The sequence below is a fragment of the Mobula hypostoma genome, chromosome 18 (genome assembly GCF_963921235.1).
Source record: "Mobula hypostoma chromosome 18, sMobHyp1.1, whole genome shotgun sequence".
Lineage (NCBI taxonomy): Eukaryota > Metazoa > Chordata > Chondrichthyes > Myliobatiformes > Myliobatidae > Mobula > Mobula hypostoma.
Genome location: NC_086114.1, coordinates 14,537,006 through 14,564,997, shown reverse-complemented (window position 1 = coordinate 14,564,997; position 27,992 = coordinate 14,537,006). Strand labels below are relative to the sequence as shown.

Sequence of the window (27,992 nt, the reverse complement as noted above, 5' to 3'; positions counted from 1 at the left end):
GAGATTAGTCTATGGGGGTATAAATGAGAGGACACGAATTAATATCTGAAATTATCGGCATCTGATTCACTACTTGCTTCCTCCCGGTAGCGTGTACCTCGTGCCGAAGTCGTCAGCAATGTAATCCGCTTTTATTAGTGGAATGGGAGCAGACTCTGGCTGTTTGAGAGGGGAGGAGGTGTGGGCTGTCCTCTGTCCATTCAGAGGAGAGAGCTGTCCACAAAGCTTGGTGCTGAAACTCCCTCCGACCCACTGCGCGTTGGGAGCTGTCCCTGGGTCTCGCGACTGAATCCTGCAGGCAGCAACTTCCAGCTATGGCTTTCATGGTGAAGACTATGGTCGGGGGGCAGTTGAAGAATCTGACCGGAGGACTCGGAGGCGAGGAAAAAGGAGATGGGGAGAAATCTGACGCCGCAGCTCAAGGGATGACGAGAGAGGAATTCGAAGAATACCAAAGGCAGCTGCTCGATGAAAAGTAAGTGAATTGAATTTTGGATCGCAGCCAAGGCTGTTAAACTCCTTATTCTATTACAGTCATAGAAAATTAAAGCTAACAGTTAAATATCTAACCTACTGGCAGGAATACCATTTTAATAACGTAAGTTGTTCTTCAGCCGTTTTTCAATGCAGTTCATATGATCCCAGCAGCAGGAATACATGTTTTCTTAGATGTCAAAAATAAAGAGTGAAAACTAATTCTAAATATTAGTTTTCTGTAATGGGTACCTCGTTAATTATCAGTCACCGTTTCATCCATAATCTTTGTTAAATAATAGAGAACATAATCTTGTCTGCTAAATGGCAAATGTTTTTGTACACTCGAGATTTTGAGATTCGGTGAAAGTATTCAAATTCATTGAACTGATATTTTCAATGTTTTCATCGTATTTTCGACCAAGAGAGTACAATTCCGTGCCAATATTATGTCAAAAGTTGTTCACGTAAGCCAGAGTCTCTCAACTTTCTGCGCGAGATCAGCCGAGTGGAGCAGATATGAAATGCGGTGATGTCATTGGGATATACAGGATTCCGAGGGGGGGAGATGACAGTGGTTGAGAGACAAAATGCTAATTCTACAGGTTCTGCAACTAGGGGCTACATTCTCGGGGTAAGCGTTGGAGCACTTAGGGCAAGGAGGAGTTCATTTGCCCCGGATAGTCGGCTCTTGGGTATATTAAGCACTTTTTAAAAATCTGTATGTAATGTGGCAGGAAGGTTGAATTGAGAAACAATATTTGCTGCAATGTTGTCGAATGGCTAAGCAGATTCGAGGGCCAGAATACCCTCTGGATTCCATGCTCTTCTAAGGAACTTATTGGTAGTTTCCCTCCCGGCCCCACCAAATTAGCTTTCTCTCCTTAGAAACACCTGTCGAAAATGGTGCCCCCTTATCCTTAAGGAAGTTCTAAGCTTTAACAATTCCCTCTACACGAAGAAATTCTTTACAGAACATTACAACACAGTAAGGCCCTTTGGCCCACGAAGTCGTGCCAACATTTTAATATACTTTAAGATAATTCTAACCCCTCTCCCCTACATAGCCCTCCATTTTTCACTCACACTGTGAACTTCTTTTTAATTTTTGTTTTGCTCAGCATAACAAAACTTTCAATTTCCAGGTACATTTACATTTCTTTCCCTCACAGATATCAGCTATCAGAACATTTGCATCAAAGTATAGACATCACCACCACACCCTATACAAAAGCCCTTATTAGTATAGCAGACAGGTTTACATCTACATATTGTAGAAAGGATTGCCGTTTTATGAAAACTATTTGTTTTTGAGCGACCCATACATGTTAAAAAGTCCAAAGGAATATATTCCATCATTAATTTACGCCAACCAGAAAGTCCAGGAAAGTCCAAATACCCAACAAGGTAAACTGTTCTTCTAGCACAAAAAGTCAGGATACTAAAAATTTTTTTCTGATGTGCATTAATAATACGACTGCTGGGTAGGTCTAAGAGAAAAGACACTGGGTCCAGTTCAAGCTCCATCTTCAGAATCTTTTCCATTTCATTCAAAATATCACTCCAGTATGCCTGAAGTTTGGGACAACTCCAAAAACAATGGGTGAGTGTTCTAGTATTTCCTTTACATTTAGAGAAACTCCGGTCTTAAATTTCTAGAGATGATCCGGAGTCAGATGGGCTCCATGCAGAATTTTGAGTTGCAATGCTTTAGTTCTATTACAAACTGAAATTTTCTTTGCATTATCACAGATGTCTTCCCATGTTTCTGCTGTAATTTCTACTTCCAGCTCTTCCTCCCAGACCCTTCCCAGCTGCTCAGCTTCTCCACAAGAACATTCCCTCAGGATGCTGTAAAAAGTACTGATGGAGACTTCACCCTTAGAACAAAACACCCTCTTTTCTATGTCAGAACTATAGAAATCAGTTAACAATGATGTTTTTTTTTCTGTATATAATCTCTTATCTGAAAGAAACGAAAAAGATCCTTGCTGGGTATGTTGAATTTCTGTACTATTTGACTAAAAGATATCACTGTTCCTTCATCAAACAAGTCTCTTAGATGGAAAATACCTTTAGAAATCCAAAGTTTAAATCCAGGATCCAGTATGCCAGGCTGAAAATCTGGACTACTGGTTATTGGAGTGAAGGGTGATATTTTCACTGCATTGCCTTCAATTTGTCGCACTGCCCTCCAAGCCCTGATTGTGTTAATTATTATTGGATTGTGACAATATTCCTTAACTAATTTCATCTTATTGAGGAAAAGCAAATTAATAAGAGGACATTTTGTTTGTGAAGCTTCAACGTCCGGCCAAATTGAGGAGAGATCCCTGCAAACCCAGTCAACCACATAAGATAAAAAGGAACTTAATTGATATTTTTTGATGTCTGGAAAATCCAGACCCCCTAGACTACTGGGAAGCTGTAACTTAGACATTTTAATACAGGGTCTTTTTTTTGTTCCAAATGAAAGAACCAAACTAGCCATTTTTTTTTACCTGTGAGTTTCTTAAATAACTCTAATGTACCTGCCTCTATTGCCACCTCTGTTAGTGCATTCCACGCACCCACCACTCTCTGTGTAAAAAAAAACTTAGCTCTCACCTCCCCTCTAAAATTCCACCCCCCCCCCTTTATCACCTTAAAATATGTCCCCTCGTATTAGCTATTTCCGCCCTGAGGGAAATGTCCGGTGGTCCACTCTATGTCTCTTACAATCTTGTACTCCTCTATCAAGTCACCTCTCCTCCTCCCTCGTTCCAAAGAGAAAATTCTTAGCTCACTCCATCTATCCTTATAAAACATGGTCTCCAATCCAAGCATCACTTTTAACTTTCCCTCTAATACCTTTACTTGTTATTGCAAACTTCTGTCCTTTGAATCCCACCCACCTGCCAGAGGAAGCGATGTCTTCCTTTCTGATCTACTAAAGAACCTCGGAATGTGGAATTCCTCTAAAGAGAAGAAACGCAGCCTCACTGTATAACCAAATCACTTCCTCGTCTGCACCACGAGCAAGTCTCAACCATACCCTCTCTAAAGTCTGCGGGTCCTTTCTGAAAACCAAGCATGGGCTATAAATGTCTTCCTCTGATATATTTGTAATTGACACTTCCATTATCATTAATGAGTTCCAACTCCCAGCGTTAACACATCGTGCTAAGACAAGCTTCATTCGTTGCCAGTGCTCCCCACTGCTGAAGTATCCGAGAATGCATAGGGGAGGCTAATTTTCTGACTGCTAACACCCTGATGTTTGTGACTTGTCGCCTACACTTAAATTCCGTTCCTACACAATTTGCAACAAAAATAACTGATGTTTCATTTCCGGTACAAAAGGCCGAACTCTCTTGATCCATCCCAACCTATGGTGCACGAAACAGTTTTGACACACCGTTTTCCTAGATACTGCAATTATTATATGCTCTCAAAATTTATCAACAATTACATGGGCCTTTCTAGTTGTTTGTGTTAAACCTTGTAATGTCAGTTTGCGTAACTATAGGTCCTTGAGATTTTATTTATGCCACGGCAACGTTGAAATTAAATTCACTCCAGCTTTGTTGTGATAAAGCGCACAAACATAGGTTATCTATGCATTGTCTAGACATTAGGAAGCCCGGGAGAATCAGGGTTTCAAAAACCTCTGACCCATTTATTCTGCTTGAAAATATGACTTTCCGGAAACCCGATGGGAAGTACCAAATAGTGTTCTTAAAGGAACGTTACGGTTATATATGTACAATCCCTAGGATTAATGTCGGTGTTGTGGATCAACGATAAAATCCATAAAAACCATGATCAGACCAGAGTCGCGAACTGAATCAGCCAAATTGAGGGCGCTCGCGATTGACCTCGGCCGAGTACTACCGCTGGTGTACTAACACGAATTGACAGATCACTCCTGGCGGCCTGTCCCCGGGAGAGGGTATGGACAAAGGAGTGCTGGGTGGGATTGGTATGTGGGGCTGGGGAATGCAAAGGAGAGGACTGTGAATTTATTAAACTGCTTCCACCGCTTGCTATTACCATACGCGTTTCATCGGAAACTCTTTCTCTGGCTATGATGGTGGTAGTGTTAATCATAAATGGTTAGCCAACTAAATTATTTTAAACGTTAGACCCTGCCTGAAGTCTAATACTGTACAATAAAACTCTGATAATCTCAACAATTCCGCATTTAGTTCACTCTCCCAGTCTTACCACTCAGCCAGGGATTGGTTACCACCATCCCTTTCAAATTACTTGTTTTTGTGAAAGATTTATAATAATAGCATGTAGCATCCAAATATGGAGAATTATAAGCGTATTGGATATTAATAGAAATAACATCCAATAGTCCACTAAAGCCACTGACTTTATTGGAGTTCTACTGTGTTGGGGAAATAGCAGATTTCACATGATCAGATTTTTAACATGAAGAATTTGATAGTCCAAACACTCCTCTCTTCTACTTCTGGCGACCTTGTGCTCCACTGCGTTTGTTTCCAGAGTTTGTATCTTCCCACTCAGTCCATTGTACCAGCCAATAAAGAGCTACACAGCCCAATCTCATCCTTTAGTCGTGGATCTGCAGCCTCACCGGTCAAGGCTCCTCATTACACGTTCAAACACTTCTTAAATCTGATGAGGTTCCTGACTATACCTTGGTTTCAGCCAGTGAAATCCAGATCCCACCTGCCTTTTGGAGTTTGTCAGGTCTCATCACTTATCCTACTACCAATTACCACAGAGAAGAATAGCCCTTTCCTCTGCACTCCATTTGGCCTGTTCTCTGTATTATACCGTTAGATTTGTTGTAGACTTGCGCACACAGCTCAGTATATCAGGGAAACCAACCGGCTCATCATGGATTCTATCTATACCTCTCACTGCCTCAGTGAAACATCCAAATACACAAAGACTCCACCCTCCCTGCATATTCTCTCTTCTCCCCTCTCTCATACAAAAGCCTGAAAGTACATACTTCCAGGCTCAAAGACAGCTTCTACCCTGCGGCTTACGGAAATTTAATAGTTCCCCAGTATGATAAGATAGACTCTTGACCTCACAATCCTCCTGCTCAGTTACAGTCGTTGTTTTCTGCCTGCTCAACTCATCCTGGATGCCAGGCTCACTGGGTTCTGAAGTAGCCCTCCTTGGCAAGCCAATCACATCCCTGGTTTGGAACAGCAAACTACTGTGTACCAAGTGATGTGACTTGGCATAAGAGCAATACTAACCAAAGTAAAACATTCTGCAGACATAGTTTAATGTCAACGTTTAAGTATTTTTCACTATAAAGATCATTTTACTATTGAAGAGCTCGAGGCCAGGTGCCAGATAAATAACCTCTTCGTCATTGTCAACAGGAGAAAGGAAATGGTTATCTACTTCAGGAGAACTCACACCCCTCTTTAAATTGGTGGCATAGCAGTGGAAACTGTGAGCGGTTTCAAACTCTTGGGAGTCCACATCTTGTACAATGTCTCATGGTCCCAGAACACACCGTACACAGTCAGGAAAGCTTACCGATGTCTCTACTTTCCAAGGATGCTGAAGAGAGGTGCTCAATGCATGTCTATACTCACGTCACTTTACAGATATGCAGTAGAGAGCATCCTGACATGCTGCATCACAGTGTGGTATAGAACCTGACACTGAGCCAGACAGGAGGGGTCTACAACGGTTAGTTAAAACTGTCCAATGCACCACCAGCACCAGCCTACCCAACATCAAGGACTTGTGTATATAGAAATGTGCTGGAAAAAGCCAGCAATATCATGAAGGATCCCACCTACCCTGCTGGTGGACTGTTTGTCCCACTCCCATCGGGGAAAGGCTACGCAGCATCCAAGCCAGCACCGCTTTAGGTCGCATTTGGAAAGTCCAGCTGACGGACAACTTCCCTCCACGCCGCTCTGACATATTGTGAAATCATGTACTCCAGCAGATTGCAGATTACAGCAGCGGTTTGCCTTTGCCTGCTGCCGGGTGAGTTTAAAGAGATCACCACCTCTTGCAGTGGATGACCAGGACGTCTAAGTGCCTTGTCGTGCTCTTAGCGCTCCACTAATGCCTGCTGGCCTGCCTTCTTGACTGTTGGACCATTAATCGGTCTCCCCCCGCTCCATCTGCCAGGGCCAGACTTCACACGCTGGGACAGGCAAATCCCCTACCTCACCGAGGGTTGAAGACGCGTCGGCTACCCTCAGCTGGTTTGGTCCGTCTGCTGAGACGGTTTACCGGGGTGTGACCGCTGCGCGTGCTACCGCTACCTGGAGCCACAGGTGAGAGCTGAGCACCAGGTGGGGATCAAAGGTGGACGAGCTGCCCTGAAAAAGGGCATGGCAGCCCCCCCCACCAGAGGTGCTACCCCTCCCTAGACACCCCATACACCCCATACATGCCAGGACCACCAGATTTATAAAGTTACCTCCCCCAAGCTGACAGGCTGATCCGCACCCCCATCCATTAACCCACCCCACCACCCCCACCACCATTACATGCACATCACCTAGTGACACTCTATGTACATACAATCAGTCTATGTGCAGTATATAACAGTTATATTGTGCTTTATAGGATTGCTTTCATATTATTATGCTTTTTTATTGTTCTTAATGCTTATTATGATTTTACATTGCATTGAATCCAAAGTAACAATCATTTGCTCTTCTTTAAACTTGTGTACTGAAGAATGACAAAAAAAATCTTGAATCTTGAATTATATTGCATAAAATGGTTATTTTTTCAACTGTTTTTTTTCTGTGAACTATAAAAGTTACATAATTTACATCAGTCCATTTAATATTGAATTTAAAATCTGATTTTTTTAATGTTGCAACTTAAATGATCTTTAGTGGTCGGAAAAAAGATAACATGAACTCTCCTCTAGCTGAGCTTCATTTGAAATGGCCTGCAGTGCTGCTGGTGATATTTACCATGTTATTACGGGCTGTGACCTATTTGCCAATACCTATAGGTAGCCTTCAGATGATGATTCCCAGAGATACACGTCCACTTGGAATATCATTTCTGCAAACAAAATGCCACAGGAGCTCAGCAGGTCAGGCGGCAACTGTGGAGGGAAAGGAACAGTAGACGTTTCAGGTTTCAGACTCAGCCTCCAGGCTGGCTCCAGCTTCCAGTGTCTGCAGTCTCTTGTGTGTCCATCACACCTATAGTGTTACTTACATATTTTCCCTATCGATGGGAGGATGGCTGACTGGACCAATTCAAGATTTACGATTTTTTATTGTCGTTCTTCAGAGTGTTACTTCAGATCCAGTGCATCATAAAAAAAACACAAAAAGCATAAAGAACACAACAGAAAACAAACAGAAAATAAATGTAAATATTAAGACAATTCTATAAAACATAATGTGCAGGTAATTGTTGAGTGTGGCCGTAATGTAGTTAACCTGTATGTAGGATTGGTTTATGTACATAGATTGAATGTATGTACATAGAGTGACACTGGGTACAGCGTATCTCAAGTCAAGTCACTTTTTATTATCATTTCAACCATAACTGCTGGTACAGAACATAGTAAAAATGAGACAACATTTTCCAGGACCATGGTGCTACATGAACAATACAAGAACTACACTGAACTACGTAAGAAAAAACACAAAAACTACACTAGACTACAGGCCTATCCAGGACTGCACAAAGTGCACAAAACAGTGCAGGCATTACAATAAATAATAAACAAGACAATAGGCACAGTAGAGGGCAGTAAGTTGGTGTCAGTCCAGGCTCTGGGTATTGAGGAGTCTGATGGCTTGGGGGAAGAAACTGTTACATAGTCTGGTTGTGAGAGCCTGAATGCTTTGGTGCCTTTTTCCAGATGGCAGGAGGGAGAAGAGTTTGTATGAAGAGTGTGTGGGGTCCTTCATAATACTGTTTGCTTTGCGGATGCAGCGTGTGGTGTAAATGTCTGTGATGGCAGGAAGAGAGACCCCGATGATCTTCTCAGCTGACCTCACTATCCGCTGCAGAGTCTTACAATCCGAGGTGGTACAATTTCCGAACCAGGCCGTGATGCAGCTGCTCAGGATGCTCTCAATACAACCTCTGTAGAATGTGGTGAGGATGGGCGGTGGGAGATGGACTTTTCTCAGTCTTCGCAGAAAGTAGAGTCGCTGCTGGGCTTTCTTTGCTATGGAGCTGATGTTGAGGGACCAGGTGAGATTCTCCGCCAGGTGAACCTCAAGAAATTATCTGACCATAAAGTGAATCTGAAAGGAAATGATAAAGTGATGAGGTGACTCTTGACCAGGGGAACTCTTCTAGCTAGCAGCAGGGTACATAAAAACACAGTAGGGCAGCGACTGTGTCAGTATACTGAGGGTGTGAGGTATGCAGTGTCAGTTTAATGTGGCTTACTGAGCATCAACTTGTAGTTCTGTTGATTTCAAATGCCAACATAAAGCTAAAATTCAACCTTGTGAAATTATATATTCAGAGGACACTAATGACACAGAAGGAGGTCATGCAGTCCTTTGTACCAGCCAATAAAGAGTTCCACAACCCAATCCCATCTTCCAGTAGTGGATCTGCAGCCTCGCTGGTCAAGGCTCTCACTACGCATTCAGACACCTCTGATATCCGATGGGGTTTCTGCCTCTACCTCATTTTCAGGCAGTGAAAATCAAGTCCCAACTGGCCATAGTCTAGCTCAGCAGAGCAGGGAAACCAGCCTCCCCTCCATGGGCTCTGTCTATACCTCTCATTGCCTTGGTAAAGCGCCAATATATGCAAAGACACTGGACATTGTCTATTCTCCTTTCTCCCATTAGGCAGAAGAGAGAAAAGCCTGAAAGCATGAACCACCAGGCTCAAGGACAGCTTCTACCCCACTGTTATAAGACTATTGAACAGTCCCCTAATATAATAAAATACTCTCTTGACCTCATAATCTACCTTGTTTATGTTCTTGAACCTAATGTCTGCTGAATGATCTCCCAGTCTGCGTCGGGTCTCGCCAATATATAGAAGACCACAACGGGAGCACTGGACGCAGTATATCACCCCAACCGACTCACAGGTGAAGTGTCGCCTCACCTGGAAGGACTGTCTGGGGCCCTGAATGGTGGTGAGGAGGAAGTGTAAGGGCATGTGTAGCACTTGTTCTGCTTACAAGGATAAGTGCCAGGAGGGAGATCGGTGGGGAGGGATTGGGGGGACGAATGGATAAGGGAGTCGTGTAGGGAGCGATCCCTGCGGAAAGCGGGGGGCGGGGGGAAGATGTGCTTAGTGGTGGAATCCCGTTGGAGGTGGCGGAAGTTATGGAGAATAATCCCGTTAGAGGTGGCGGAGGTTACGGATCGTTTCGCTGAACACCTACGCTCTGTCCACCAGAGAAAGCAGGATCTCCCAGTGGCTACACATTTTAATTCCATGTCCCATTCCCATTCTGATATGTCTATCCACAGCCTCCTCTACTGTAAAGATGAAGCCACACTCAGGTTGGAGGAACAACACCTTATATTCCGTCTGGGTAGCCTCCAACCTGATGGCATGAGCACTGACTTCTCAAACTTCCACTACTGCCCCACCTCCCCATCGTACCCCATCCGTTATTTATTTATATACACACATTCTTTTTCTCTCTCTCCTTTTTCTCCCTCTGTCCCTCTCACTATACCCTTTGCCCATCCTCTGGGCTTTTATCCCCCCCTCCCCCTTTTTGTTTCTCCCTGGGCCTCCTGTCCCATGATCCTCTCATATCCCTTTTGCCAATCACCTGTCCAGCTCTTGGCTCCATCCCTCCCCCTCCTGTCTTCTCCTATCATTTTGGATCTCCCCCTCCCCATCCCACTTTCAAATCTCCTACTAGCTCTTCTTTCGGTTAGTCCTGATGAAGGGTCTCGGTCTGAAATGTCGATTGTACCTGTTCCTATAGATGCTGCCTGGCCTGCTGCGTTCACCAGCAACTTTTATGTGTGTTGCTTGAAATTTCAGTATCTGCAGATTTCCTCGTGAATGTTCCATCTCTATTCAGTTGGACTTCCATTTAACCCCAGGGTATTTGGATATTTGTTCCCAGGTAAATTGCTGTACAAATTGCTGACAGCACTAATTTCTGAAATGAGGAGTTATTCCCTGAAACTCACTAGGTTTTAAAGAAGAAGGTTATAAGTATCTTGATTCATCAGTAAAAAGTTGATGAATAAATTTACCTATAATCCTCTTACTTAAGGATTGGAATGAGAAATAGACAAATGCCAGCTAAAATACCCAAGGAGCTCTTAATAGTCTTTTCCTTAAAATAAAAAAAAAGGCAAATTTGATAGGAATTTTTAAAATAATGAGGTGGTTCAAACAGAGTAGCCCAGGAGCGAATGACTCCATTAGTGGGAACAATAAACTTAAATAAACATAAATTTGAGGGAAATATCTTTAACCATGAAGTAATAACTTTACCTACAAATCATGGTTACCAGGGGAAGTAGTTGAAGCAAAACCCATTGACGCATTAAACAGGATTCAAGATGAACACAGGAGGGGGAAAAGAACAGAGAGATAAATTGATGGATTTAGTTGAGGAGTGGAAGACATTCATTGGGTACCAGAGCTATTGGTCCAAGTGCCTTGTTTCAGTACTGTAAATCAACCAGAGTACTTGGGATGCACGTAGATCTGTTTTCTACCCAAGGCACAATGTGACTTGTGATAGAAGATCGTCCTTGCACATTTTACAGTGCTGGACCTGCTGAATGCAGGTGTCAGGCGTCACTGATGATATGTTTGATTGCAGGATGGAGCGCGATGCCAGTTTTGCTCAGAAGAAGGCGGAGCGCGCAACAATGAGGACACACCTTCGTGACAAGTACAAGCTCCCAAAGGTAGACTTTCTGTTTTTAAGACCATAAGTCTATAGATATAGGAGCAGAATTAGGCCATCTGTTCTATTGAATCTGATCTGCCATTCCATCATGGCTGATTTATTAACCCTCCTAACACTATTTTCCTGCCGTCTCCCTGTAATTTTTGACGCCATGACTAATCATGAATCTATCAACCTCCACTTAAAATATATTGAATCACTTAGCCTCCACTGCCATCTGTGGTAAGGAATTCCACAGATTCACCACCCCTGGGTAAAGAAATTCCTCCTTATGTCTGTTCTAAATGGACAACCTTCTATCTGAGCTGCCCTCTGGTCTTGGACTCATCCATTACAGGAAATATCCTCTCCACATCCACTCTATCTAGGCCTTTCAGTAGGTTTCATTGAAATATCCCCTCATTCTTCTGAACTCCAGTGAATACAAGCCCAACGCCATCAAACACTCCTCATACGTTAACCCTTGCGTTCCCAGAATAATTCTCATGAACTTCCTCTGGACCTTCTTCAATGCCAGCAAATCTTTTCTTGGATAAGGCGCCCAAAACTGCTCACAATGTTCCAAGTGTGGTTTAAGCAATGTCTTATAAAGACTCAGCATTATATCTTGGCTCTTATATTCCAGTTCTCTCAAAATGAATGCTAACATTACATTTGCTTTCCTTACCACTGACTTAACCTGCAGGTTAAACTTTAAGAAATCCTGCACAAGGGCTCACAAATCTTTTTGCACCTCTGATTGTTGAATCTTCTCCCCATTTAAGTTCAAATTAAAGTTTAATTGTCAGTCAACCATACACATGAATACAGCAAAAGGAAACAGCCAAGGCCAAGGTGCAAAACACAGAACCAACAGTCACACACAGCACATATAATTATGATTGTAGAAAAACATACAGTTACTAAAAAAAGTAATAATATTGCTGAAGTCACTGAAGGTCATGGCCTGTAGACTGATGGAACATGGTTTATCTGGAGCCATGTTTCTGCAAGAACAAACCTGTAGCAGTTCCTTATATTGCACAGCGCAGCCACAGATGAATGCCATCAGTCTACATCTTCATTCCTTCTACCAAAGTGCATGACCATGCACTTCCCGGCACTATATTCCACCTGTCACTTCTTTACCCATTCTCCCAATTTGTCTAAGTCCTTTTGCAGTCTCCCTGCTTCCTCAGCACCACCTGTCCCTCCACCTATTAAGGTAGGTGGAGGGCCACAAAGCCACCAATTCTGTCACCCAAATCATTGACATTAATGTGAAAAGAAGTTGTCCCAGCACCGACTACTGTGGAACACCTCTAGTTACTGGAAGCCAACCAGAAAAAGCCCCTTTTATTCCCACTCTTCGACTGTTCCTAGTCAACCTATCTTCTTTCCTATCATACCATAGGCTCTTATCTTGGTAAGCAGTCTCATGTGTGGCACCTTGTCAAAAGCCTTTTGGAAAATCCAAGTAAACATCATACACTGACTCTCCTTTGTCTATTCTGCCTGTTATTTCCTTAAAACATTCCAACAGATTTATCAGGCAAGATTTCCCCTAAAGGAAACTTCGTTGACTTTGTCCTACTTTATCATAGGCCTCCAACTATCCCAAAACCTCATGCTTAATAATGGACTCTACCATTTTCCCAACTACTGAAATCAGTATAATGGGCCTATAAATTCCTTTCTTCTGCCTCCTTCTCTTCTTAAAGAGTAGAGTAACAATTGCAATTTTCCAATCCTCAGGAACTATTCCAGAATCCAGTGACTCTTGAAAGATCATTATTATTGCCTCCACAATCTCCTCAGACACCCATTTCAGAACCCTTGGGTGTAATCTATCTTGTCCAGGTGACTTACCTACCTTCATACTTTTCAAATTCCCCAGCATCTTCACCTTATTAATAGCAATGACATTCACTTTTGTCCTCTGAAGCTCGCAAATTTCTGGCATACTACTAGTGTCTTCCACAGTCAAGGCTGACACAAAATACTTATTAAATTTGTCTGCCATTTCTTTGTTTCCCATTACTACCTCTCCAGCATCATTTCCCAGTAGTCCCATATCCATATTCACTTCTCTTTTACCCTTTATTTATCTGAAAAACTTTTGATATTCTCTTTGATGTTATTGGCGGACTTACATTTTTATTTCATTGTTTGTGTCCTTATGTTTTTTTAAGTAGCCTTCTGTTGGTTTTTTTAAAAATTACCCGCTAACTTTTGCTTTTTCTTATGCCCTCTCTTTCACTTTTATGCTGTCTTTGACTTCTGTTGTCAGCTATAGTTACGTCCCTTTACAATACTTCTTCATCTTTGGATTTATCTATCTTGCACCTTCAGACTTGCCCTCAGAGACTCTAGTCATTGCTGTTCTGCTATCATCTTTGCAGGTGTTCCCTTCCAATCAGCTTTGGCCAGCTCCCCTCTCATGCCTCTGTAATTCCCTTTATTCCACTGTTTCAATGTACATTTGACAAATAAAGCTAATATTTCACCTTTACTTGTATACAGTACAATACTTGTACAGAAAACTGATGCCAAATCAACCATTTAGTTCTTGAACCAAACTACACAGCCCTAATCACCACCTCACTATGATCTACTTTGCACTAAAGTGGACTTGTTTTATTTTTGTTCTACCTGTGTTTTTCTTGTTAAAAACTGTGCATAATTTATTTTTCTTGTGAATGCTGCTATTTGGTGTGATGTACCTGTGATGCTGCTGCAAGTAAGTTTTTCATTGCACTTCTGCATACAAGATTCAATGAAAAACTGTGGCAATTAACTCCAATTTTGAGTTAGATAATTTATTTACCCCGAAAATTTGCTTGTTTTCTGTATTTTGAATCACTATGTTTTTAAAATTGTTTCTTTGAAACGAGTTTATCCAATTCCATATCATGAATCATACCTTAGATGTCTACAGAAGTGATGAATTTAGTGAAGAAGATAAAAGGAAAGTGTGTAAAGCTCAAATAAAAGAGAGCTCTTGAAGATAATAAAGAAGCTAGAAAAGAACTGAAGAAGGGAATTAGGAAAGTCAGGAGGGGTCATGGAAGTCTTTGGCAAAGGACTTTGTCAAGTTAATGGTTCAGATTAAAGAAAATCCCAAGGCATCCATACAGACATCAAGATCTGCCCAGCGGATTAGCGGCACCCAATGGCCCACCATTGAGAACATCTACTATAAACACCTCCCGGGCAGGGTGAAAAGCATTATCAAGGATGCATCTCACCCTAACCATGGACTTTTTACTCTCCTCCCATCTGGTATATGCTACAGGAGCCTCTGCTCCCGCACCAGCAGGCACAGGAAGAGCTTGTTCCCTGAGGCTGTGACCCTGTTGAACCTCACATCGCAGCGCTAAGCAGTATTGCATCCATACTGTACTGTCTCAGTACTTTTATATTTGTGTGCTGTAGCACTTACTTTTTATTCGCAGTTATTTTGTAAATAACACTATGCTTTGCATTTCTGGTCAGATGCTAACTGTATTTCATTGGCTTTGTATCTGTACTCGGCACAATGACAATAAAGTTGAATCTAATCTAATCTAATCAAGAGGATAACTAGGGAGAGGGTAGGACTACTTAAGGATAAAGGATGCTTTTGCTTGGATGTGGAGGATGTGGGTGAGGTCCTTGATGAGTACTTTACATCAGAATTTACCAAAGTGAAGGACATGAAGGATAGGGAGATTAGTACCGAGTGTATTGATAAGCTAGGGCATTTCAAGGTAAAGGGGGAGGTAGTGTTGGGTCCCCTAAAGAGAATTGAGGTGGATCTGATGGGCTGTACCCCATGTTATTGAGATGAGGAGAAGAGATTGCTTGGGCCTTGATCAATATCTTCCTGTCCTCTCTAGCCACAGGCGAGGTCCCAGAAGACTACTGAGTAGCTAAGGTTGCTCCATGATTCAAGAAGGGAATCAGAGATAATCCTGGAAAGTATAGACTGATGAGTCTCATGTCAGCGGTAGGGAAGCTACTGGAAAGAATTGTTGAGCATTTGGAAAACTATGACCTAAGTAAGGAGAGCCAGCATGGCTCTGTGTGGGCCAAGTAGTGTCTTACTAACTGGATTGAGTTTTTTGAGGAGGTGATGAGGGTGATTGATGAAGGTGGAGCTGTGGGTGTTGTCTACATGAATTTTAGTAAGGCACTTGGCAAGGTCTCTCTCATGGGAGGCTCATCCAGAAAATTAAGATGCGTGGGATCCATGGTGAATTGCCCATTTGGATTCAGAACAAGCTTGCCCATAGTAGACAGATGGTAGTGGTTGGAGTGAATTATTCCAGCTGGAGATCTGTGATTAGTGATGCTCTGCAGGGATCTGTAATGAGACCTCTGCTATTTATGATGTATGTAAATGATTTGGGGGAAAATTTAGGTGTATGGATTAGTAAGTTTGCAGGTGATACCAAGACTGGTGGTGTTGTTCTGTGTTCTAAATCAAAAGATGTAATTTTACCATTCAATAATATTTCAGCCTCAAGCCCTGAAGAAGAAAATTTCAAGAAAATATGGTGAGATGTATGATAGTTGAAAAATTAACTTGTTAAAATGCTTGAAAATCAAAAGGCTGGAAATCTGAAATAGAAGCAGAATGTGCTGGAAACAATTGCCTGATCAGGGCATATTGATGAAAAAGGACCCCCACCATCCAGCCCATTCTCTCTTCTCGCTGTTGTCATCAGGAAGGAGATGCTGGAGCCCTGGGCTCCACAGGACCAGCTCGAGGAAAAATTATTCCCCTTCAACTTTCTGGCTCCCAAACCAGAGTTAGAGCTCGTGAATCAGGCTGTCTTCACCCCAGCACTGAAATGATTGCGGTACCTATGGACTCACTTTCAAGGTCTCTACAACTCCTGTTCTCAATATTATTTATTATTTATTGATTTGTTTTGTTTTCTTTTTGTTTTTGCACAATTTGTTGTCTTTCGCACATTGGTTGTTTGTCTTTCTTTGTGTAAATTTTTTCATTGATTCCATTGTGTTTCTTTGCATCTATTGGTACACCCGCAAGAAAAATTAATCTCAGGATAGTATGTGGTGACATACATGAAGTTTAATAATAAATTTGCTTTGAACTTTGAAAGGAGTCCTGATGAAGGGTCTCGGCCCAAAACGCTGACTGTTCATTCTTCTCCATAGATGTTGCCTGGCCTGCAGAGTCCCTCCAGTATCGTGTGTGTGTTACTCAATGAGATTGGAGGCAGCTCCCTCAGTCTGAAAATTTTTTACCCAGATGCTGCCTGACCTGCTGAGAGTTTTCCACAACCTGTTTTCATTACATTAACAGAGATCAAATTCAACTTCAAGTTGAAGTTCAAGTTTATTGCCTTTCAACTGTATAACTATATATCACCAAAAGAAACAACATTCCTCCAGACCAAGGTGCACATTGCAGTACATATAACTCACACACAACACACAAAGTAATAACACAAACAAGAGAAAATCTGCAGATGCAACACACACACAAAATGCTGGAGGAACTCAGCAGGCCAGGCAGCGTCAGTGGAAAAAAAGTACAGGCGACGTTTTGGGCCGAGACCCTTCGGCAGGACAAATAAATTAACAAATAATAAGGTGCATTTACAACACAAATTAAAAAGTAAGCACTATAATGTTACTGGCTCTTCATATGTGGTGAGCCCTAGGTTGTGGCAGGGAGATCAATAATCTCATGGCCAGGGAGAAGAAGCTGTTTCCCATCCTAATAGTTTTAGTACCTCCTGCCTGATGGTAGGGGGTCAAAGAGATTATTTTGGCGGATGAAAGGGGTCATTGAAAATGCTAAGGGCCCTGTGTACACAGCGCTCCTGGTAAATATCTCAATTGCATGGAAAAGAAGCCCCAGTGATCCTCTCAGCAGTCTTCACAATCATTTGTAGTCAGATGTCTTGCAATTGGAAGCAAAAGAATTCCTCTGTTATCTATTTGAATAAAGAATTAATTAAAATGGGTAAACATCCTTATCAGACATACAGTTTTGGATCCCCCCCCCCCCACTAGAGGAAGGATATTAAAACTTTGTAAGGTTCACTGGGATGCTGCCTGGTTCAGAGGGCATGAGCTATCATAAGAGGCCAGATAACCTTGAGCTGTTTTCTCTTGAGCGGTCGAGGCTGAGGAGAGGCCTGATAGAGGTTTATAAGAGGCATGGGTAGAGTGGACAGAGTGTATCTGTTTCCCAGGGTAGAAATGTCTTACACCAGAGGACATGCATTGGAGGTGAGAGTGGGGAGGTTCGAGGCAAATGTGCAGGGGCAGCTTTTTACTCAGAGAGTGGTGGTTGCCTGGATTGCTCTATCTGGTATGGTGGTAGAGGCAAATACATTAGAGGCTTTTAAGAGACATTTGTAAGGAAGATGGAGGGATATGGACACTGTGCAGGTAGGAGGAATTAATGTTTGGGTGTTTTTGATTTGCCTTTTAGCTGGTTTGGCACAACATTGTGGGTTGAATGAACTGTTACTGTGCTGTACTGTTCCATGCAGAATGAAAAGCAATGTATTTCATGCGAACATGATACTGATATGACTCATTGTTGATATCATCTTGATTATAAAGGAAAAACATTATGCATGATTACATAATTCTGCTGATGTGAATGACAAGTCAACTTTTGTCCTTATGTATTGTAACCAGGAAGCTGTTGTGAATAATGTAACTTTAAAAAACCCTTAATTCTTCAGTGTGGATTAACTTTTAATCTTTCTGTCCTGGCTAGCAATTATTTCAACAGTCAGCAAACATTCCCTGCCCCTATGACATTACTATTTCTGGAATCTTATTCTGTGCAGATTAACCTCTCAAGTGTTTTGGTACATCCTCATGTTGAAAAAGACATTAAATAAATACTTTATCATTGCTATATTTAGAAGAGTATATGGTTTCAAAATGATCAGATGCAAAATATATTGTGATATTAATTGCAATATCTTTTAGATCCAACGAGAAATGTAATCTGAAAACTCAAAGGTAATAAAGTCATAATTAAGCTGAAGTTAATGCCACGAGGGAGAAAGAAATCATGACTCAGTAACTGAATGAAGAGATAAAAAAAATTAGGTTTAATGATGCACTTAATTGGTTTGTGGGTTATTCCCAGTGCAATCACAGCAGGTGCAGTTTGAATTAACTCAATGTTAGCGGTTAATGGCGAACTCACAAGAAGTGAAATGCAAAAGGTCAATTTAGAATATTAGTTTAAAAAGGATTCACTCTGAATATTTGGTATCAATGCGAATACTAATCTGACTTGCCTTTCAAGTTTGAGTTCAGCTTTATTGTTATTCCACCATACACCTGTATACTGCTAAACAAACCACAGTGGGGCCAAGGTGCAAAACACAGTGCATACAGTCACACTGTATGGGCACGTGGCCAAGTGGTTAAGGCATTGGACTAGTGATCTGAAGGCTGTGAGTTCGATCCCCAGCCGAGGCAGCGTGTTGTGTCCTTGAGCAAGACACTTAACCACACAGTGCTCTGCGACGACACCAGTGACAAGCTGTATCGGCCCTTGCCCTTCCCTTGGACAACATCGGTGTCGTGGAGAGGGGAAACTTGCAGCATGGGCAACTGCTGGTCTTCCATACAACCTTGTTCAGGCCTGCGCCCTGGAGAGTGAAGACTTTCCAGGTGCAGACCCATGGTCTCGCAAGACAGTCACACCCAACACATATAGTTACGATCCAGCACACACAGTCACAAAATAATATTGGCACAAGTCCCTGAGTGACAAGGCCTAAAGATTGACAGGTTGCCATAAGACTGCATAATGTTTCCTGCACTGTTATAATAAAGCAAGCAGTCATATAAATATGTGAAACAGCAGCAATAAATGATGGGAAGTGACCAGTGCAGAATGAGAGTGTGTCTATGAGTTGGGAAGTGGGACGGGGGGTAGGGTTGGAGGCGGCAACGTATTCAGACAGAGTGTACACGTGTGCTGGGTGGCAGCAGGGTGTTAACAAGTCTAACAGCCAGGGGGAAGAAGCTGTTACCTAGCCGAACAGTTCTGGTTCTTATGCTGTGGTACCTTCTGCCTGACTGCAGGAGGTCACAGAGACTGTGGGATGGATGGGAGGGGTCTTTGACAATGTCAGATGCATTACAAATGCAACTTCTGACATATGTCCTGAACGGGGAGGGGGGGCGAGACAGAGAATGATGGTGTTTTCAGCAGTCCTCACTATCCATCGCAGTGCCTTGCAATCTGACGCATTGTGATTCCCTAACAGGCTTTTCTAGGGTGAAGAGATGCGATGATAAGATTTTGTTTAGTGTGGTGTGAGAGAGTCTCAATGGTATCCATCTCTGTGGGCTTGGTCTGGTTGGAAAGTAGGGCGAGCTCGGGGTGCTGCTAACTGACACCTTCATTGACTGAAACTTCAGAACATTACATTCCAGTCGTGAGAGTTTGTGATTTCATGAAGTAATCAGATAGCATTTTATGAAGAAGCAGAAGTTCTCTGAAGGATCCCAACTTGCTCTAGTCATGAGTGGAGCATGTCCTCCTGGTTAGTCAGCACACTTAATATCAAGGATCACCCTTTTTCACCAAATATATCAACATGTATTAGGAAATTGCTGTGGTGATTTGGAGCTACATGCAACAAAAACAATGTTCAACAATTATACAAAATAAAGTTAGCAGTACAGATATGGAATAAAATGTGCATAAATATGTAAATACCAGCTTGTATTTACAATGTAGAGAGCATTATTAACATTGGTTTACAGCCTACTGACTAAGGTTATAGGTAGAGGGCAGCAGGAGGTCAACTAGAATGGTTGATCAGATTAACGGCCTGGGAAAAGAAACATTTAAGATGGCGGGAAGTTTGGTTTTAATAGCCCTATTGTGTTTTAGAGTCATAGAGCCATAGAACACTGCAGCACCTTGGGCCATCCAGTCTGTGCTGAATTATTATTCTGTCTAGTCCCATCGATCTGCACCCAGACCATAGCCTTTCATACCCCTCCCATCCATGCACCGATCCAAATTTCTCTTAAATATTGAAATCAAACCCACATCCACCATTTCTGCTGACAGCTTTCCAGAAGGGAGCTTTTGTAGAAGGCAGTTTGCAGGGTGGGTAATGTCCACAAAGATTTTTCTGCCTGCTTCTTCATCCTGGACATGTACAAGTCCTGCAGTGACAGCAGAGTACAGCCAATGACCTTTTCTGCAGTCCAGACAGATCACTGTAGTTTTCATACAACGTGAGAGGACGCTGCAACAAACCAGACAGTAATATCTGATGTGAAGGGGCTCTCTATGATGGCAGTGAGAATGTATTTATTTATTGACATACAGCATGGTGTAGGCCATTCCAGACTTTTGCCAATGCTGCCCATCAATCGCCCAATTTAATCTGAGTCTACAGTGAAAAATTAACCTACCCACTGGTACACCTTTGGACTCTGGGAGGAAACTGAAGCACCTGGAGGAAACCCACGTGGTCACAGGGAGAACATACTAACTCCTTACAGGCAGAGGCGGGAATTGGACCTGGGTCATCTGTATGGTAAAGTGTTGTGCTAACCACTACGGGACCATTCCACCCTCTGCAAGAAGAAATAGTATAGTAAACTGATAAGGGGAGAAAATCTTTTGCGGCTCAATGTACTCCCTGATCTCTTCATGTGCTTTATTATTAGCTTGGTATTTGTGGCTTTTCCCAATGGTTTGATCTGTCTCCAGTGGGACTCTAAGACCCCCCTCTCTAATCACACAGAGGAAAGGTTCAAATCTGAGTCGTATTTCAATATAAGGAAAATAAAGGTTTGGAACATTTCTGGTTGAATAAGAAAATCTGTCTTCTGTTTTAAGCCTTGTGAGGATGGGGGCAGGGAGAACTGTAACAAGAGTGTGGGGTTAATGTATGAGGAGAGTTCGATGGCTCTGGGCCTGTACTCGCTGGAGTTCAAGAAGAATGAGGAGAGAACTCATTAAAACTTATTGGACTGTATATTGAAAGGCCAAGATAAAGTGGTTGTGGAGTGGCTGTTTGCTTTAGTGGGGCAGTCTAGGACCAAAAGGCACAGCCTCGGAGTAGAGGAACACCCCTTTGGAATAGAGATGCTGAGAAATATTTTTAGCCAGACGGCGGTGAATCTATGGAATTCATTGCCACAGACAGCTATAGATGCAAAGTCTTTGGGTACATTTAAAGCAGAGGTTGATTTAGTAAGGGTGCCAAAGGTTATGGGGGGAAGGCAGGAGAACGGGGTTGAGAGAAATAATAAATCAGCATGATGGAACTACGGTGCAGGATAAATGGGCCAAATGCTTAACTCTGCTCCCGTGTCTAATTGTCTTATGACCTCCAGATCGTCTTGCCCTGTTTTCACACAGGAAACATACGCATGGCAGAGAGACTATGTGAGGACTACGTGACCCTCAGAATGAGTTTGCGTTCTGAAAGAACTATGACTCTTGTACCAATCAAGCGGGGAAAATAAGTACCACCTTATTAAAAAGTGTTTTAAACAATTGAGGAAGACGAGGTTGCCCTGATGTCTGTTTTGATGCATTGTCATGGGGGTGGCTGCAGGCTTCTGCAATTGAGAGTCTAATTAAAAGGTAGTCCAACACCTGCAGCAGAAACAATGTCAACCTTGTAATTTGACCTTGAATGTTAAATGGCCCCTGTGAGGATAGTAATTTACTGGGATCAATCCCCTGTCGAAGCAAAGGTTTCCTTAAGTGAACTATTAATAACCAAAAGAATTAATTTCTTGCTCTTTATACAGCTGCTCATACGTTGATATGTGTTTGTTTGGTCCTGCTTCCAGTAAATCTGGTGCATTACTAATTCTGTGGCAGCCTTTATGTAGACTCGGCATGTTACCAAAAACTTTGACAAACTTCTATAGGTGCACTGTAAGAGCATCATGGCCTGGTGTGGAAACACCAATGCCCAGAAATGAATAATCCTACAGAAAGTGGTGGATACAGCCTAGTCCATCACGTTCCCTCACCACCTCTGATTACTTCCAAACATAGAAAAGGACTTTGTACTGCAACCTGTATTTCCAGGCCAGCATGCCATGGCCTCTTTGCCAATGCGGTGCTCGTCTGTCCCAGTCCATCACAGGCAAAGATTGAGCACATTTACAAGGAGTGCTGCCAGAGGAAAGTATCATCCAAGCCATGCTCTCTTCTCACTACTACCATCAGGCAAGAAGTAGAGGAATTAAATCTCACACCACAAGATTCAGGTACAGTTTTTACCCTTCAGCCGTCAGGCTCCTGGATTGGTGTAACTTCACAACCTGCAGATTCCATTTCAAGGACCCTGTAACTCTTGTTCTCAGTATCATCTATTTATTTATTTATTTGTTTATTTATTTCACACAGTTAGACTTCTTCTGTACATTTGCTGTTTCAGTCTCTGTTTACAGACATCCCACCCTGCAAAAACTGATTTCAGGGAGGTAGCACCATCTATTTACGGGAGACTTTCGGGAGGGGTGGGATGTCTGCAATAGAGTAGCTCCTTAGCAGCTAGCCAGCTAGTTTAAATAACATTATGAACGAATGACACCTGTTAAACTCACCTCAACATGTCTTTTACAGTCCTAACCCACCATGGGCAATAGAAAAGTCACTGTTGCAAACAGCGCAGCGAGCAACACTGTCATTATTTTTGACCCCTATTAGGCCGGGGTACACTTTAGTGTAGACTGGGGTGACATACATTTAATATTTTCCTTTTTTTTTGGAACACTCTGCCATGGCACGCTCTCACTCTCTCTCGCTCGCGCTCTCTCTCTCTCTCGTGGTCGCACGCGCGCTTTCTCACGCTCTGGCTTGCTTTCTCTCTCGCGCTCTCACTTGCTCTCGCTCGTGCATTCTTTCCCTTGCTTTCTCTCGCTCGCTCGCTCTCAAAAAAATTGATTTCCATGATATTGTATATAATTTGCGGGCATCAGGGAGCCACTATTCATATGCGGGAGACTCCCGGAACTTCCGGGAGAGGTGGGATGTCTGTGTTTATGTATAGTTTTTCATGAATTCTATTGTATTTCTTTACTTTTCTGTAACTGCCTGCAAGAAAATGAATCTCAGGGTAGCATATGGTGACTTATAAGTGCTTTGAAAAGTTCTGACTTTGACTTGAGGTTATAGAAGTTTCAATCAATGGTTTCTTTCCACCAGAGCGAAATAGACGAGAGCCAGATCCAGCTGGCCGGTGGCGAGGTGGAACTGCCAAAGGAGCTGGCCAAGATGATTGAACAGGACAATGAGGAAGAAGCTGAGAAGGACTCCTTGATGGGACAGCTCAGCAACATTCAGAACCTCGACATTGACAGCTTGAAGGACAAGGCCCAAGCCACCCTGGAAGACTTCAAGCATACTGCAGAGAAGTGTTGTGTCATGTGAAACAAAAATTATGGGACTAATTTTCATAATGTTCACTGCAACTTGAATCTAAACTGCAAATTTGCAGCCTGTTAAACACTGATCTATAAAGTAATATCCCAGTGAAGGCAATGCGATAGTTAGACACAGATCTGCTGCTGTTTGCAATACACTGTCTGTATGATATACATACTAGTCAGCAATTCTTGTCAATTCTGACCGTCAGTCTGTCACCCTGACCATCAATCTGTTCATCTTTGTTTCCGGTATTTTAAGAGAACAAATCTGATCCAGGCCTAGAATTCTGAATATAAACACTAACTCCTGGGGAACAAATACCTCTGTCATTCATTACACTAGCGACAGTACACCTCAGGAACAGAAATGTTCCTTGTAAAAGTGACACTCACAACACACTGGAGGAACTCAGCAGGTCGGGCAGCATCCGTGGAAACGATCAGTCAACGTTTTGGGCTGGAACCCTTCGTCAGGACCCGAAACGTTGACTGATCATTTCCACGAATGCTGCCAGACCTGCTGAGTTCCTCCAGCGTGTTGTGAGTGCTGCTTTGACCCCAGCATTGGCAGAGTATTTTGTGTTTACCTTGTAAAAGTGATATACACACACAGTAAACTTTACCTAGTTCAGGTAATTGTGTGACCTAATTAATGAAGTTATAGTAACAATGACAAAGATTCTCTTCCCATTCTAATCTACTTAAAAGAAACCCAAAGGAACAGCAACTTCTATTGATGTAGCATCTGTAACACAGCAAAATGGCTTGAGCTGGATCTCAAGACAGGATCGCAAGGAGATATTGGAGTCATAGGGTCAGAACCATAGAATGACATGGCACAGATACAAGCTCCCTTAGCTCACTAAATCCACACTAACATCAGGCACCCATATTTGCAGTAATGCTACCCTCACCCATTTAATTCTCTGCATTCCCATTGACTCCTTCCCAAGTTCTCGCTCTCCTCCTCAGACAAAGGACAAAGCGAAAGAGCCTTTAGGGTGCAGACAGGTCTATGGTGGAGGGAGAATCCAAACCCTGGGGCAGAGGGGGCTAACATTCCTGCAAATTGACGGTTAAATTTTGCTATGTCAAAGCTGCTGTGTAAATGCAGATTGTTGTTGCTGTATGAACTAAATGCTTGACATGAAGATGGTGCATTAGAGCTGTTTAAATCCAAGCCGGAATTCTCTCTTCATTACAACATAATGACAGTTTTGGATGTTTTGGAACTACAAAAAATTATATATCATCATCCTTTAGTTTCTCGCCCCCTCCCTCTCCCCTCTCCCTCCCCCTTTCTCTCTCTCCCTCACATGTTCTCTCTCTCTCTCTCTCTCTCTCACACACACACACACACACACACACACACTGTCTCTCTATTTCTCCCAGTTGATCCTTCAGACCCTCTGTATCTCTTTTATATGTACAAATATAGTTTTTCTTGTTTTCTTATCATTTCTCCCTCTCTTTCTCACCCACTTACCTTTCCTTTCTCTCTCTGTTCCCTTCCCCTTTCCCCTTTATGAATTTTATGCTGCATCGGATCTGGAGCAACAACCATTTCCTTCTTTACACTTGGGTACAGATAAATGACCATAAACAACCTTGAATCTTAAATCTTCTCCTCCTCCTTCACCATCTTATTTACTCATTCTTTCACTCTTTCATTTTGTCATATTTCAGAGAAGGGGGCTATTCAGCCCATTGACTCTATGCCCCAATGATCATTCCAAGCAGTTGATTTCCTGTGACCTCTGCCCTCTCACATCTCCATCAACTGCCCTCCTGTTTTCCTTCATTAGGGGACTATGTACATTTGCCAAATAACCATCATTGGGCTTTGGGAGGAAACTGGAGCACCCACAGAAAACACATGCAGTCACAGGCAGAACGTGCGAGCTCCACACAGAGAGCACCAGAGGTCAATCAAACCTGACACTCAGTGTGGTAGTGGTACTAACTGCTCTGGTATTGTGCGGCCCACTTGCTCTCCTTCTCGTTTTCTCTCATTCTTTGTCTCTCTCACCCTGTACTCTTCTCTTTCTGGCCACATTCTCTTTCTGGTCTCTTTCTCTCTCTCACCACCTTCTCTCCCTCTTGCAATCTTCTCTCTCTCTCTCACCCCATTCTTTCTTGCTCCTTTTCTCTCTCGCCTCTCTTTCTCTCTTCCCCTTCCCTCTCTTACCCTTTCTCACTCGCTTTCCTCTCTCTCTCACCACCTTTCCTCACTTACACCTCTTTTCTCTCCATTTTCTTTCTCTTTTACTTCATTCTTTGTTGCCCCTTTTCTCTCTTTTCCCTCCTCTCTCTCCCTCCCACCCCCTTCACTCTCCCCCCCCCTCTCTCACCCCCTTTTCCCTCCTTCCTCTTTGGACCTTTCTCTTTAAAACTAGGCTGGGCAAACAGATTCAGGCATTTCTGTGTCTTTCCAGATTTGCATGCTTTCTAATTTTAATAAATGCTCTTAAATCATTGTTATTAATGCCAAACAAATGTGTTTATGCACAAAACGTTAGAGTAGCAATATCTAATGTTTCATATCTGTATGTTCATTATATTTGTTTGTTTGTTTTTATATGTGTTGGGCTATTTTACGTCTTTAATGTGTAGAGTAATCTTTACTTACAGGCTCGTAAGATATGAATTTAAGATGTTAAGGGGATATTGAACCTGTTGAATCTAATCTTCACTGTACTTGCTGCAATTAGAAGTAGCAGCAAATACTCCATCAGAAAACTCATTTTCCCTAGGCACTTTGAAACTCAAAATCAGATCCCGATTTATTATAACTGATGTACATGGTGTGAAATTTGTTATTTTACCACACCACTATAGTACAAAGATGTAATTACTATATATTCATGATCTTCTGCTGCTGTAGCCCATTCACTTCAAGGTTTGACATGTTGTGCATTCAGAGATGCTCTTCTGCACACCACTGTTGTAACGCGTGGTTATGTGAGTAACTGTCACATGAACCAATGTGGCCATTCCCCGTGGACCTCTCTCCTTAATGAAAACTGCCGCTAACTGGTTGTTTTTGTTTTGTTCTTCACACCATTCTCGGTAGATTCTAGAGAAGGCTGTGTTTGTAAATCCCAGGAGATCAGCAGCTTCTGAGATACTCAAATCCCCCTGTCTGACACCAACAATCATTCCATGGTCAAAGTCACTTAGATTACATTTCCTATCCATTTTGATGTTTGTTCTGAACAACAAATGAACCTCTTGACCATGTCTGCATGCTTTTATGCATTGGGTTCCTGCCACACAATTGGCTGATTAGATATTTGTGTTAACGTACAGGTGTGTACCTAATAAAGTGGCCACTGAGTGTATTCTAGCTCTTCGGAATTCAGAATCACTGACAAATAAGGTGTAATTTGTTGTTTTGTTGTAGCAGAACAGTACAAGGACATAATTACTATAGATTACAAAAATAAGCAAATTGTGCCAAAAAAGGAATATTATTTATTCAGTAGTTAATGCAGCAAAATGGCTTGAGGTGGATCTCAAGATGGGTGACAGAAGGAGAGATTAGATAGAGTCATGAAATGATATGGCACAGGTACAAACCCCTATGGCGCTTTGAATCCACAGCAACCATCAAGCACCCGGATTGGGCGCCAGGGTAGCAGAGCGGTTAGCGCGACTGTTATGTTTTGTAATTTCAAAACATTAAACTAATTCAAAGGAAGACACGGGTGTCTGAAATGTGAGTAATTTTGTGGTTAACTTTAAGTGAGGCACGCACATATCACATGGTAGCATGATGACGTATGCAATTCACAGATTTATACATATAACCCATAATGAATTATTTAAGTGAATTTTTTATCAAACAATTTATATACAAGGTTACTCAAATGTTACTGAAATATAAACTCCAACTCAATAGAGAATGCATCTTAACTGTAAGAGTTGACTCTGAGAATGCAGGATGTGGTTCTGACAATGGTAGCTACTGTTCTTATTCAACAATTGACTCTGCTCTACTCAGATGATTGACGTGTCACCTCCAGATGATATCAGATGCAATCTCCACTGTGTGGGAGAGTGGTCTAGTTCTGTCCTTAATCTTTCTTAGTTACCCACTTCTGATCACCTCAGTAGTCCCTCGTCCTCGTCAGAACTGCTTATCCAGGAGTGAAACATTGAACCTTCTTGTTTGAGGAGCCCTCAATTTGCCTCAGCTGTTTGTCCTGCATCCTGCTTCTGAGAGTGGGTTTGAGGAGATCCAAGGATGAACAGAAGGGACGACCCAGGAACAGCATAGCTGTTGAGCAAT

At 42.4% G+C, this 27,992-nt stretch overlaps 1 protein-coding gene across 1 annotated transcript; it reads left to right on the top strand.

Moving 5' to 3' along the window:
• Window positions 1-8: 8 nt before the first annotated feature.
• On the top strand, window positions 9-27,952 carry LOC134358164 (complexin-3-like). Its single transcript, XM_063070162.1, has 3 exons — window positions 9-475; window positions 11,222-11,309; window positions 23,481-27,952. Exons 1-3 carry the CDS (start codon window positions 315-317, stop codon window positions 23,703-23,705), a joined length of 474 nt encoding a protein of 157 aa, XP_062926232.1. The 5' UTR covers window positions 9-314; the 3' UTR covers window positions 23,706-27,952.
• Window positions 27,953-27,992: the final 40 nt, after the last annotated feature.

Coding starts and splice junctions, on each gene's coding strand:
- LOC134358164 (XM_063070162.1), top strand. CDS start 315: ATGGCTTTCATGGTGAAGACTATGGTCGGGGGGCAGTTGAAGAATCTG. Junction 476..11,221: donor AGGCAGCTGCTCGATGAAAA/GTAAGTGAATTG, acceptor GTTTGATTGCAG/GATGGAGCGCGATGCCAGTT. Junction 11,310..23,480: donor ACAAGTACAAGCTCCCAAAG/GTAGACTTTCTG, acceptor TCTTTCCACCAG/AGCGAAATAGACGAGAGCCA.